We start from the raw sequence: 13,962 nt of genomic DNA, 5'->3' as shown, positions 1-13,962 counted from the left end.
AATCCCTACATCCCCAAATCCCTACATCCTCAAATCCCTACATCCCCAAATCCCTACATCCGCAAATCCCTACATCCGCAAATCCCTACATCCCCAAATCCCTACATCCCCTAATCCCTACATACCGAAATCCCTACATCCCCAAATCCCTACATCCCCAAATCCCTACATCCCTAAATCCCTACATCCGCAAATCCCTACATCCCCAAATCCCTACATCCCCAAAGCCCTACATCCCCAAATCCCTACATCCCCAAATCCCTACATACCGAAATCCCTACATCTCCAAATTATTACATTTCCAAATTACCATATCCCCAAATCCCTAAATCCCCAAATCTCTACAACTGCGAATCACTACATCCCCAAATTTTTACATTTCCAAATTGCTAAATCCTCAAATTCCCAGGTTCCCAAATTCTAAAATACTGAAATCCCTCTATTCCCAAATCTGTACATTTCCGAATTCCTACATTCCCAAATCTCTATATCCTCAAACCCCTACATCCCCAAATCCCTACATTCGCAACAAGAGATTAAAGCTGCTTCAAAAATATGAGGAGGTGTTCGGACTTTAGAGATACCTTGCACTGTAACATAGGAACCGATGACACGGTGAGACTATTTAAGCCTCACCCTATAACAACAATTTAAATTGAATTATTAGTTTCTTATATTTTTATATGCTTTCGTTCTTAAGAAAAATTTCTTTAATATACCAATTTGGTTTAATGTGAAATGCAATAAAATTTCTTGTGCAGCGGTCTATTTTACTTTCTGAGACTATTTGAGTCTCACCCTATAATACTAATTTCAATTGAATTATTAACTTTTTATATTTTTATATGATTTCGTTGTTAACAAAAATTTCTCTAATATACCAATTTTGTTTAATTTAAAACGGAGTAAAATTTCAGCGCAAGACTCGATTTTACTTTCTGAAATCCTGAAAGAGTTAAAAACCGCCTGCGTTTTATTCCATTTTCTAGATAACGATCCTCTAATCGGTCTATTGATCGCGAATCGACTCGATTAATTACCTCGAGCGTCGTTTAATTTACGATCGACTGACGAGTAATCTTTGCCGAGCTCGATCATTATGTCGAGAATTAATCATGCTCCTGATTTTTCATAGTCAAAGATTTCCCGGAATTTTCTCGCTCGTTCCATCGAAGCGTGTGCGTTTGATACACAGCAAACACTTTTTGAATTCGTGTTTGCCGAAGCGGAAAGATTACTTTGTCGCACGCGTGTAAATGAGGTCGCGCCGGAAGAAAAAAGAGAGGAAAATTGTTCATCAGCTCTGAATATCGTTGTCTACATTTTTTACTGAAATGTACGAGATTTATTTGTCTTAAATATTTGAAGATACGGCGTGACGGAGTGAAGTTAGAAACTCGTTTAACCTGTTAACATTTACATTTTTTTTATTTTTTTGGTGTATTGGGGTTGAAAATGGAATTAAGTTACTTTACGGGTTTATTGAAAAATCAGATACTTCTCAGCAGTTTAAATAAAAAATGAAAAAGAGAAATATGTTATTTTATATTTAACTTTTATGTTATTTTCATTTTTACTTTTCAGTGTATTGGGGTTGAAAATTAGTTAATGAAATTTGGGTTACTTTACTAATACGTTAAAAAATAGTCATTATAAACATTTTAGTTTAAAAATGTAAGAAATAAATATGTTATTTTTTAACTGATATTTTGGAGTATTAGGGTTGAAAATGAAATTAGGTTATTTTACTGTTATGTTTAAAAAAAATAGTTATTATGGAAAATTAAGAAAATTAGGAAATTAAGAAACTGTAAATTGAAAATTATGAAATATCAAAACTAGAAAATTGTGAAGTTGGAAAGTCAGGAAATGTGAAAATTGCGAAATTAGCAAATTGGAAAAATATGAGGATTAGGAAAATAAGAAAAACGTGGAAAATTGGAAAAATTTGGAAATTGAAAAATCAGAAGGTTGAGAATGTGATGCAGTTGAAAATTATTAAACATGGAAATTATGAAATCAGGACATTGCCAAATTGAAAAACTAAGAAATCAGAAATTTGAGAAATTAAAAAGTTAAATACAATTTGGAAAATTTGAAAATTAAGAAACTAGGAAATTAGGAAATTTTAACGAAAATTAGAAATTAGAAAATTAGAAAATATATAAATTTGAAAAATGCAATTGAAAAATGAAGAAAGTTGGAAATTAGAAAATTAGGCAGTTAAGAAATTGAAAAATTAGAAAATTTGAAAGTGAAGAAATTGGACAATTCTTAAATAGGGAAATTACAAATTTGGAAAATTAGAAAACTAGGAAATTAGGAAATTGGAAAATTATATAATTGGAAATTTGAAAAATTAGGAAATCATGCAAATCGAAACATTAGAAAGTTATTAAATTGAGAAATCAGGAAATTGGAAAATTAAATAATTGAAAAATCGGAAAACTGGGAAATTAGGAAAATTTGAAAATGGAGAAATTAGGAAAATGGAAAAATAGAATGTCAGGAAAGATGTAAATTGAAAGAAAATGCAATTGAAAAATTAAGAAAGTAGAAAATTGAAAATTAGGCAATTAGAAAATTAAGGAATTGGAAAATTGTTAAATTAGAAAATAATAAATTTGAAAAAACTTAAAAACTTTAAAAAAATAAGGAAATTATGTAATTCGAGAATTACAAAGTTATAAAATTGAGAAATTAGAAAATTAGAAAAATTAGGAAAATTAGGTAAATTAGGAAAATTAGGAAAACTTAGGAAAATTAGAAAAGTTTGGAAAATTTTGAAAATTAGGGAAATTTTTGAAAATTAGAAAAATTAGGAAAATCAGAAATCAAGAAATCGAAAAATAAAAAAATTCTTGTTCTCAACAATTTAAAAATTTCCAAATTTACAAATGTAAAATCTTTCCATTAAAAAATTACAAATTTCCTAAATTCAGAAAGCTTAAACTACCGTCTGAAACCATGCATCAAAATACATATATTTCACTTTATTATAATCCCATACCATTCATAACCCACGATAATCTCTATAATCTAAGGACATTTATAATCTTTCAACCGTATTTATAATCTAGGGATAATCCCTATTATCCCACAATCAACCTGAAAATAACCGAACAATAAAAATTCAGCTCGTAAAATGTTGTACAGTATTGCACATTCTAAAACCTGCAAAAAAATTCCCCCCAAAAAAAAGGAAGCAATCTAATACAGTGATTCTCTCTTCGGAATGGTTTCTGCGTTCTCCAGCTTCTTTTCTTAGCAAGGACTTAGATTCCCATATCGTGCTTATGGCGCACTGTTCGGTCGAACAGTTTGCAATTCAGATTGCAATTAGTTGGAATTGCAAGGTGACCATTCTGACAAAAACATGAGAAGTTCTGAACAGGTGGGCCCCATAAGCGGGTCTGAGAATCTTGGCCTAATCAATGCAGATGACTGATACATATATATATATATACATATATATTGTATACATTGTTTTTCGTTTTTATTTTTTTTTTCTTTGGTTTCTTCTGTTAGAGCATTCGTAGAGTAATATACTACTATAAACGTTCTTTAGGTTACATTGACTTGTTCTTTTGTGTGCCACGTGATGCGTATTTTCTAATGTAGCATGCTTTTATTGAACTGAAAACTGAAACCCGGAAGTATGAACAGCGGAGACTACTTTAGGAGAGAAAAGACACTGATAACGTTCGCGTTCAGACCCGAAATGTTTAATTTGGTGGAGGAAGTAGTGGAATTTACAAATAATTGATGTGTTGATTGTCACGAGGGATAGTATCGTGGATGATGTGATTAGACAGAGAATATTAAATAACTGAGGTGAAACTTAGATGGGGAATGTTCCCATATTGCATGGTGTAGTTTTATTATGTCGTATACAAATTTTACTGAAACATAAGTGAAAAATAACAGAATTAATATTGTTGAATTTGTAAATTAGTGATAATGCTGAACCAAGTCCAACACAAACGTAAGTCAATCATAGTAATTTAAGGCAAATTTAAATGTGACTGATAAATTGTATGAATCTTGAAAAAGGTAATGTAAAAACTAACATTCTAAAAGAACTTACAGATGTTTTGTGTGAGGGCACATTTAATCTGAATTGTAACCTAAATTCAAATTATTTCAAATTTAACTAAACTTGTACATATTTTGATTGCGATGATTCAGTTGATATAAACGTAACTTAATATGTAACTCAAAAGTAATTCAGACGTTTTGCAAAATTACAAAAATTATAGTCACAAAAATACAAGTCAACCATAAAGGCAGTCCAAAATTAACGCAAACTTGAAAGAAATGTTCTTCAAAGTTAAAACAAATATAACTAAGACATTAGTCCAACATAACTCAATGTAGTTCAAGATTAACTCAAAGTCATTTCAATCAAACTTGTATAAATTTTGAAAACTGAGTCAATCAGACTAAATCTAAATCAAAATTAAATTAATCTTCGCTCAAAATTAATCCAAAATGAATACGGACATCACTCAAACGTAGTTCGAAACTAATTCAAACAGAATTCAAACGTAAACAAGCTTTTAATTAAAATGACTGGATCTATTGGACTATGTTTGACTTCAAATTTAATACAAAAATTTAAAGTAAATTAACCTAACCTAACCAAACCTAATCAAACTTGTACAAGTTTTGACGTGAATAACGTATTAAACGAAATGTAACACAAATCTTATCAAAAAATTATAGAAACCTACTCTAACAGTAACATGAACATAACCTAACCTCACCTAATCAAACTTGTATAAATTTTTATGTGAATAACGTATGAAACAAAATGTAACACAAATCTTATCAAAAAATTATAGAAAGTTACCCTAACAGTGACATGAATCTAACCTAGATTAGATCACACTGTCATTGACCTAACCTAACCTAACACATAGATCGACAAAATATAAAATCGATCAAATTTAATTCGAAAATAATCCAAAACTCACACAAATCTGACTAAAAACTAATTTAAATCGATCTCAAAATTAGCTGAAGTCTAACCCAAACCTAACCAAACTTAAATGATTCTATATTACCCAACAGGATATTCGTACCTTCAGGCAACCAATATCTCAAGGATGCGCTAATTGACATTCACCCTAATGACTTTTCACGCCTGTATGGGCAATTTCACAAGCATCAAATAATAAATACTTAACTAATAATAATGTAATTAAATTAGAAATAAACATCAGTAGTGTAAACTAATAATTACTGATAGCATAATGACATGAGAATTGCAACACAAAATGAACTAGAATACAAAATACGGTAGAAAATGAATTAACACTTCAACTACCATGTCAGCAAACATATATGTGACTCCTAAGTTGTCACACGAATTTATCATCTATATTATTAACCCCTTCTCGTGCCATTTATTTAACAGATGCGTCAGTCAAGACTAACTATTCAGAGCTATAACATTAAAACGAACATAGAAAATTAAAATATTGTAACTATTTTGTATTCAAGGATCCTTGATAATATGACTTTTAGCTGGACATAAATTTCAAGTTGAAGAGTATTTAAAATTTATGTAAGGTTTGTCACATTTAACCTGTAAGTGCGTCACGAGTGAGACTCGTCAAAGTACGGAAGGGGATTAATAATTTCGCTAACCTAACTTGAAAAATTCGTGTTAACTACCTAGAACTAGTAATATACAAAATATTCAGTAAAATTTGTTGAGAATAAAAATATTAAATTTTCAATTGCTTCAAAATCAACGTGTTAAAAAATGTCTATATTGCGTCCATTTTGACGCTCATCCTCGTGACACTCAACGTGCCATTACATTATTTCTTAACCTTCCCAAACGCGAAAGACAAGACAATTTAATATTGAAATGTTGTAACGATATCTATAAATAATAAAAATTGTAATGATGTTAATAGTAAATAGTGAATATTGAAATTTGTGCAATAAAAGAAGATTCGGGTCTGAACGTCAGGTAGTTTACTTGATCCTTGACTCAGATGTTGAATAACAATTACTACGATAGTTTTGACAATGTATTCAGTGAATTAATATTTTGACGCGTTTTTGTGCAACACTCGCTTATTTGCTGTACACTACGCAACCGGAGCTTTGGATAACGAGAGAAGTTTTTAACCGAAGTGTGAACAAGACACCGGCAACCGGAACCGGCACGAGAATAAACCTTTGTCGTTGTTGTTGGCAGTTCCTGAATATGGCGTCGGTGTTCATGCGGATTTTTAACCTGATCTGCATGATGCTCCTAATCGGCCACTGGAGTGGTTGCCTGCAATTCCTGGTCCCTATGCTCCAAGGATTTCCTAGTAACTCCTGGGTCGCCATCAATGAATTACAAGTAAGTATTATGCACTCTTACGAATTTATTCGTGTTTAGAAACTTTCGGATTTTTGGACATTGAAATTTAGGGATTTAGGAATTTGGGGATTAGAGGCTCATGTATCTTTGGAATTATAGGGTTTTCGGATTTGGGAATTTTAGAAGTTTGTGTTTTTGAATTTTTAAGGCTTTTTTTCTTGGGGTCTTGAGTTTTCACGTTTTGAGATTCTTGCAATTCTGAGACACTGAGTTTTCAGGGCTTTGGGATTCTGGGTCTTTGGATTTTTGGAATTCTGGCATTTTGGATTTTTGGGTTCTGGCGTTTTTGGATTCTTAAGATTTTGAGTTTTTGGGCTTTCGAGTTTCCGGATTTTTAGATTTTTGGGTTCTTTGGATTTTGGGTGTTTGGGTTTTCGGGTTCTTCGGATTTTCGGGTTTTCGGGTTCTTGAGATCTTCGGATATTCGGGTTCTTGAGATCTTCGGGTTTTCGGATTCTTCAGATCTTCGGTTCTTCGGATTTTGGGTTTTTGGATTTTCGGGTTTTCGGGTTTTCGGGTTCTTATGTTCTTGAGTTCTTGGGTTTTCGAGTTCTTGGGTTCTTGGAATTTTAGAATTTCAAGTTTTTGAACCTTTCGGACATTGAAATTTCGAAATATTGGAAGTTTGGGTTTTTTGAGTTTGACAATTTTGAGATTTTTGATCTTAGAGCTTTTAGTTTTTTGGTTCTTCAATTCTTGAAATTCCGAAACTCTTGTAACTTTGTATTTTAGAATTTTTTAACTTTCTGGCTCTTAGATTTTTGGGGTTTGTGTTATTGGGTTTTGGGTATTTTGAGATTATAAGTTTTTAGGTTTTTGTGTTTTAGGGGTCTTGAGTTTTATGGGACATTAAAATTTTGATATTTTTAACACCTTGCACTGTTTTTACTAGTCTGACTCGTGACACACTCATACTTCAAGTGTGATCAATTTTACTTACATTTTTAATATGATTCAATTTGAAGCTCAAGTTCATTTATAATTCACATAGTCGACGATTGCATAATACCTAACATTTCAAATTGCTTTGCCTATTTTAATATTGTAGCTGTGATTAGTTATTTCGGACTGACGCACTTGGCAAATAAATCATATTGCAAAGGGTTAAGTTTTCAAATATTGCGATTTTGGGATTTTGGAATGTAGGATTTTAGAGTTCTATAGTTAAAAATTTTGGAGTAATGAAATCTTTAAACTTCAAAATGATTAAGATTTGAATTTTGTGATTTGGAGACTTTAGATTTTTAGAACTTGGTTTACAGATTTTAGCACTTTTGAATTATTCAATTTTGATCATTTAAAGCCTTGGTACAATGAAATTGTTTAGATTTGAAACTTTTACACGTAGAATCTGTAACATCAATATTTTCAATCTTTCAAAATTTGAAATTTTGTGTCCTCAGAAGTTTAGAAACACTGTACTTCAAAACTTCCTAATTATGAACATGAATAGTTCACCTGAAGTTATCAGTTTCAAACATGAATCCATAAAGCTTTATATAACTTAATCTGCATGTAGTTCAGTCTATACTAAAACTACCTACATACAATCTTCAATATATTAAAATATTTAAAAACCATATTTGTATGACTTACTATATTCACAGTCATTTAAATATTTAAATAATTGATTGGTTCAATATTATAAATTGATATCATCATCAATACTCGACATTTTCTTTTCTTGTACCATATACACATAACAGCTATTTCAAACGAGCCACAAAATTATAATAAAAAAATATTAAGTATGTATTTATTTATTAAAGAAAATGTTTTCAATATTAAGTCAGGTGGGGTGCAGGTTGAGAACGACATAAATCATCATCTGTAACGATGTCACAAAAAAATCTGTTGACATGGAAAAAGAATCTCATAAAATAGGTACAAGTACACGTAATCATAAAACAGTTTTTAAAATTCTATTACCATACTTTCAGGACTCATTTTGGCTGGAACAATACTCATGGGCTCTTTTCAAAGCCATGTCGCACATGCTCTGCATAGGATACGGAAGGTTTCCACCGCAGTCCTTGACCGACATGTGGCTAACTATGTTAAGCATGATCAGCGGTGCTACCTGTTATGCACTTTTCCTTGGACACGCCACGAATCTCATTCAATCTCTCGATTCCTCGAGAAGACAATACCGCGAGAAGGTAATTAGCATTCAAGAAGCAAACAACTGCGTTTAAGAAGCCTTATTTTTCTTCCTTACCTTTGTCTGCCTCGTTAAATCCTTTGGAATTAAAATGTGGATTTTCAACGAAATCCCTCTGCACGCGTATAAAATTTGCCCTGAATTCAACTCTACCAAAGAAATTATTCATTTAGGTTTATTTGTCTTAAAAAATTTATATATTCATTCGATTTATGAAAGTAGAGCTTCAATGCTTTTCGTGATTTGATAAGTGCAGGTCAGTATAGTGCTCGCTCGATAAGTAACTGTACTATTGTAAGTATTAACTAAATTTTTAAAAGTATTTTGAATTAATTCTTTAAAATAAGTTTATATTTTTTAAATTGTCGAAAGTTTGTCGAAACTCATGTCCAACAATGTACATCAGTATAATTTTATCATTGGCTGCTCGATAAATAACTGCTAGTACACCCCTCTTTCACAAACAAAGTGATACTGAACATTTTTGTTTCGATGCAAATTTTCAACTTATTTAGACTTAAATGTTTATAATACACTTCTTATATTTTTACAATTAACGGCAGTTTGTCAAAATTCATGGCCCGCATGCATAGGTACAGTTGTATGACTGGCTGCTCGATAAATAACTGTTAGTACACCTCTCGTTCACAAACGAAATGATACCAAAAATATTTGTTTCAAAGCAAATTTTCAAATTATTCAGACTTAACTGTTTATATTGTACTTCTTATATTTTTAAAATTAACGAAAGTTTTTCAAAATTCATGGCCCACATACATAGATACAATAGTATAACTGACTGCTTAATAAATAACCGTTAAAATACTGCTCCTTCACACGTGAAATATTAAAAATACTTATTTCAACGAAAATTTTCAAGCTATTCTGAATTAATTCTTTAAAATAAGCTTATACTTTTAAAATTAACAAAAGTTTGTCAAAATACACAGTCCAGTATACTACAGTTCAGTATGCTCCAGTATGCTACTGGCTGCTCGATAAATAACCGCTTCAGGAATAAGCCAACCTCCAAAGCCCATAATCCGGGTGTTTATCGAGCGATCACTGTATTTGAAACGTTAAAGGAACCATCATGACCCTAATCAAGATTAAAGTCCCATAAAAGTTGAGAAGGGCAGAAATAAATAATTGTCGCTGAAACTAGGTGAAACAAGTGGAGGAATACATGGCCTACCGGAAATTACCGCGAGAGATGAGACAGAGGATCACGGAGTACTTCGAGCACCGTTACCAAGGCAAATTCTTCGACGAAGAACTGATTCTTGGAGAGCTCTCGGAGAAACTAAGAGAGGTACGAAACTAATACCCTCGCTAGATACATAATTAAATCCAAAGCACCATAATAGAAGCTTCACATCTCTAATCGTTTGATTCGATTTCAGGACGTGATCAACTACAACTGCAGATCGTTAGTCGCGTCCGTACCCTTCTTTGCTAACGCCGACTCGAACTTTGTCTCTGATGTTGTTACCAAACTGAGATACGAAGTCTTCCAGCCAGGTGCGTGACGTTTTGATCAGTAAATGAATGTCGATAGAGGACTGTCGTTGTAGTGGTGCGTGACGAGTGTGATTTTTGCAGGTGACATCATCATCAAGGAAGGTACGATCGGTTCGAAAATGTACTTCATACAAGAAGGCATAGTCGATATCGTGATGGCGAACGGAGAGGTGGCAACCTCGCTGTCGGACGGCTCCTATTTCGGCGAGATTTGCTTGCTGACGAACGCCAGGAGGGTGGCGTCCGTTCGTGCCGAAACCTACTGCAATCTCTTCAGCCTCTCGGTGGATCACTTCAACGCCGTGTTGGACCAGTATCCACTAATGCGCAGAACGATGGAAAGCGTTGCCGCCGAGAGGTATAAGCTTTGGTTAGGTTTGTTCTATCGAGTTGGTGTGCTAATAGATGTCAATCATCACTCCCACTTCCATGTTGATTTTGTTGAAACATTGTGTACTGTCCGACGAGGCTTCTCGGGTTCTCGGTCATCCGTGTTGTTGTCGAAACATATCTCATTGTCGCTTCTCTTCAACATTGTATCTTCGATTGTTCAGTTTTCTCTCTATGTATTTATTATGCGCTGATTTGGACTCGATGTGCTTGTTTTACATACACTCTTACATATTACACACAAAGAGAAGACTTGTGACACCGATTGCGACGCGAGAATACTCTTTAACCGATCGGACAAATGATTGTTTGGGGAGATCATTGGATTTACGAAAAGCGCACTGACTTGCGATCAAAACCCTGTCAAAGTTTACACCCGATTGACAGGGTTTTGACGAATTGATGTTTCTCGCGACACGCGTGACGCATCCGCTTACGGATGCCACGCGTCGAACGAAGTTCTGAAGGAAAGTTAGAGGAAAGTGGAAGGAATTACACCGCGACAAGATATTTCTACACTCTCGACACATTCACTTACATAGTAATGTTGTATTGATAAGTTTGCATAACATACTTTATAAATCAGTTGGATTCTCGGTTTTTGCCAGCATCTACGCAGAGTCACATTCATTCGCACTTGGAAAGTTTAATCAAACATTGTATCAGGTACATCGGCAAAAGTTTCTTCAATTTCATTTTGAAATTGAAATCAATCCTCGGTAATATATTTAATTAACTTTCTCCTAAACCTGATATTTGCAAAAGTTAAAATTACCAGTTTGTAAAGCTTAAAATATGTTACTTTTCTTTAAGAATAATAGTTGAATTATGTTATAATTTATTGAAAATAATATAGTATTGCTTTGAGATATGGTAAAAATTCTTTTAAGGTGACAAGGTAAATTCTGTGAAAGATGAGTATTCTAAGATTTAATGGCCAAATGTGGGATATTCTATGACCTAAGAAGAAAATGTTATGAACATTTTTAAAGTGTTATGAAATATTATGAAGAATATGTTATAGGTTTTTTAAAACTGTACTAAAAGATTATGAGAATAATACAATCCGTAACATAAATACACCAATCACCTTTTATTCTTATTAATCTCAGCTTTTACTTGAAAATTGTGGTCAACATTCTTTAAATAATTTGTAGTGCGTAAAATGCTATTAACAAAAGACATTTATATAACATTTTTCTTACATCTGCCCATAAAATATATCAACACTTAGTCGCTAAAACCTAGTACACCCTGTATACTTTTTCTAAATTCTAGCACAATATAATTCTAAATTGTCAGGAATTCCAACATGATGCATAATTTAAGATTAATTGATAATTTCGAGTAGAAAGTTTATTGTCCAAGAAATGAAATGTGAAGGAGTAAAATCTAAAAGATGCTAGAATGTGATTCTGCGAATCGCATTTCAAAGCTACCGACTTTCCTTTACCCAGTCTTTTGCCTCACATTGTGAAACCTTTAGCGGTGCAAGTGGTATTAGAACGAATAATTACAAGTCTGTTACAAGTGAACGGCGGGATAATGATTTTATTTAGGGAATACCTGTACTGCTAAACGGTTTGTAAGTCGATCGATGTGAATAATCGTTGGTTGTGTTCCATGCAACATTCCCTACGCTTAATTGTGCTCTCGTCTGTAGGTTGAACAAAATCGGGAAGAATCCAAATCTGGTGGCTCACCGTGAAGAGGATCTTGGCAGCGAGTCGAAAACGATAAATGCCGTAGTGAATGCGCTCGCCGAGCAAGCTGCACATGCTAGTGCTAGTGAAGAATCGGTAAATATAACTTTAGACATACTAATAGGCCACCTCCATACATTTTTTCCTGTTTTTCATTCTTTCTCGCTCTTGAAAAATTTAGGCATAAAAAAAACTCAAAATTTGAGCATAAAAATTTTAAATTGGGATTTTTTTTATACCATAAATTTTATGGTAACCTAATTATGTATTAATTATGGTAATTATCCAATTATGGTAATAATTATGTCAACCTAACCATAAATAAATTTATGCTATAAAATTAATTTTGTAAAATAAACTTAACCACAAATTTTTAGAACAAAAAATATATTTTGTTGAACCACTCTATTAAGAACTATTTTTATAAATTCATTTTTCGACAAACGCGTATGATATCGATCGTTTTATCAAACTATAGACACTCGTTATATTGCCGGATAAACGAGTCAAAATTTACGAAGAAACAAGCCTATCAAAAGATTGATTGTCGCACAGTAATTGCAGTGTGTTGTTATCATACGAGTTGCAATTAAATACGTGATAATTGTTGCAGGTTATAGCAGCTATGAGGCGTAATCACTATGTCTTGTAATTGCGACCTGTTACAATTGTCACGCATTGTAATTACGACCGCTGTTGTCACTTGCTGTATTTGCAACGTGCTACAATTGTCGCGTCGTAATTGCAATGCATTGTAATTGCTAGGCATTGTAATCGCGATGCGATTATCACGTTAGTAATTGATTTATTCTGAAATTAGCATGCGCTGCATTTGATATACGATGCAGTTACTAAGTATTGCATTTGTTGCATGTTGTCTGTCACGCGATACAATTATAAGATGCTACATTTGTCACGCACTACAATTGTAACGCGGTACATTTGATACGCGTTACAATTGCCATATACAGTGATTATCATGCGTTGCAATTGTCATATACTGGAATTTTCATATGCTGCAGTTGTAGTACGCTGCATTTGTCGTGTGCAGCAATTGCTTTACGCTGTAATTGTTATATGCTGCAGTTACACGCGCTACAATTTTCGTATACTATGATTAGAGTTCGTTGCAACATTCATACACTGCAGTTGATACACGCAGCAATTGTTGGCTGCAGCTTTGCTACGCCCTGCAATTGTCACACGTTGTAATTGCTATGTACTATAATTACCACGCATTGCAAATATCGTATACTGTAACTTTCACACACTGCAATTGTAATCACTGCATTTGCTATATGTTACAATTATAATACGCTACAATTGCCACGTACTGCAATTGCTATACAGGGTGTTACCTGTAACGCTACTCACGATTTTTCTCCCACTTGCAGCCACCTTACGAAAAAAAGTTTACAATAAAATTTGCAGGGTATGAAGTGCACAATAGATATTAGTAAAGCAAATTTTGAAAACAGTTTGTTCTCTTGGCAAAGTCAAGGTCACCTTGGGTTTCTTAAATAGGAACATACATTTTTTTTTATTCATAACTTTAGAGGATATCGAGACGAATTCGAAACATATATTACATTATATTTTTATTAACATATTACTCGATTTACAGAAGTGGAAAAATGTAAAGTACTTAGCTTTTGACTTTGGTAGGGTAACCATTATTTGGTTCCAAAGAGATCACTGAATGTAAACACGCGACTAGAATATAAGAAAAATACACTTTATTTAATTACATGTTAAAAATGTAACATATGTCGCCTTCCATCACATAATATTCCAGTCTTTTA

At 32.9% G+C, this 13,962-nt stretch overlaps 1 protein-coding gene across 13 annotated transcripts in view; it reads left to right on the top strand.

The window, feature by feature from the left end:
* Ih (hyperpolarization activated cyclic nucleotide gated potassium channel Ih) overlaps positions 1-13,962 on the top strand; it is a 324,580-nt gene that overhangs the window by 296,486 nt on the left and 14,132 nt on the right. For 9 of the 13 annotated variants that reach the window (XM_076540383.1, XM_076540372.1, XM_076540374.1 and 6 more), the window contains 6 exons: positions 6,215-6,364; positions 8,326-8,544; positions 9,712-9,858; positions 9,950-10,067; positions 10,149-10,437; positions 12,121-12,256. In XM_076540383.1, coding sequence (XP_076396498.1) covers positions 6,215-6,364; positions 8,326-8,544; positions 9,712-9,858; positions 9,950-10,067; positions 10,149-10,437; positions 12,121-12,256 — 1,059 coding nt within the window. Of the gene's footprint in view, positions 1-6,214; positions 6,365-8,174; positions 8,297-8,325; positions 8,545-9,711; positions 9,859-9,949; positions 10,068-10,148; positions 10,438-12,120; positions 12,257-13,962 lie in introns of those variants that run through there. The other 4 variants (XM_076540373.1, XM_076540377.1, XM_076540384.1 and 1 more) reach the window with 2 other exon arrangements.

This window comes from Megachile rotundata, chromosome 15 (genome assembly GCF_050947335.1).
Source record: "Megachile rotundata isolate GNS110a chromosome 15, iyMegRotu1, whole genome shotgun sequence".
Lineage (NCBI taxonomy): Eukaryota > Metazoa > Arthropoda > Insecta > Hymenoptera > Megachilidae > Megachile > Megachile rotundata.
The sequence above is the reverse complement of the archived record's forward strand: the minus strand, read 5'-3'. Positions and strand labels throughout refer to the sequence as shown.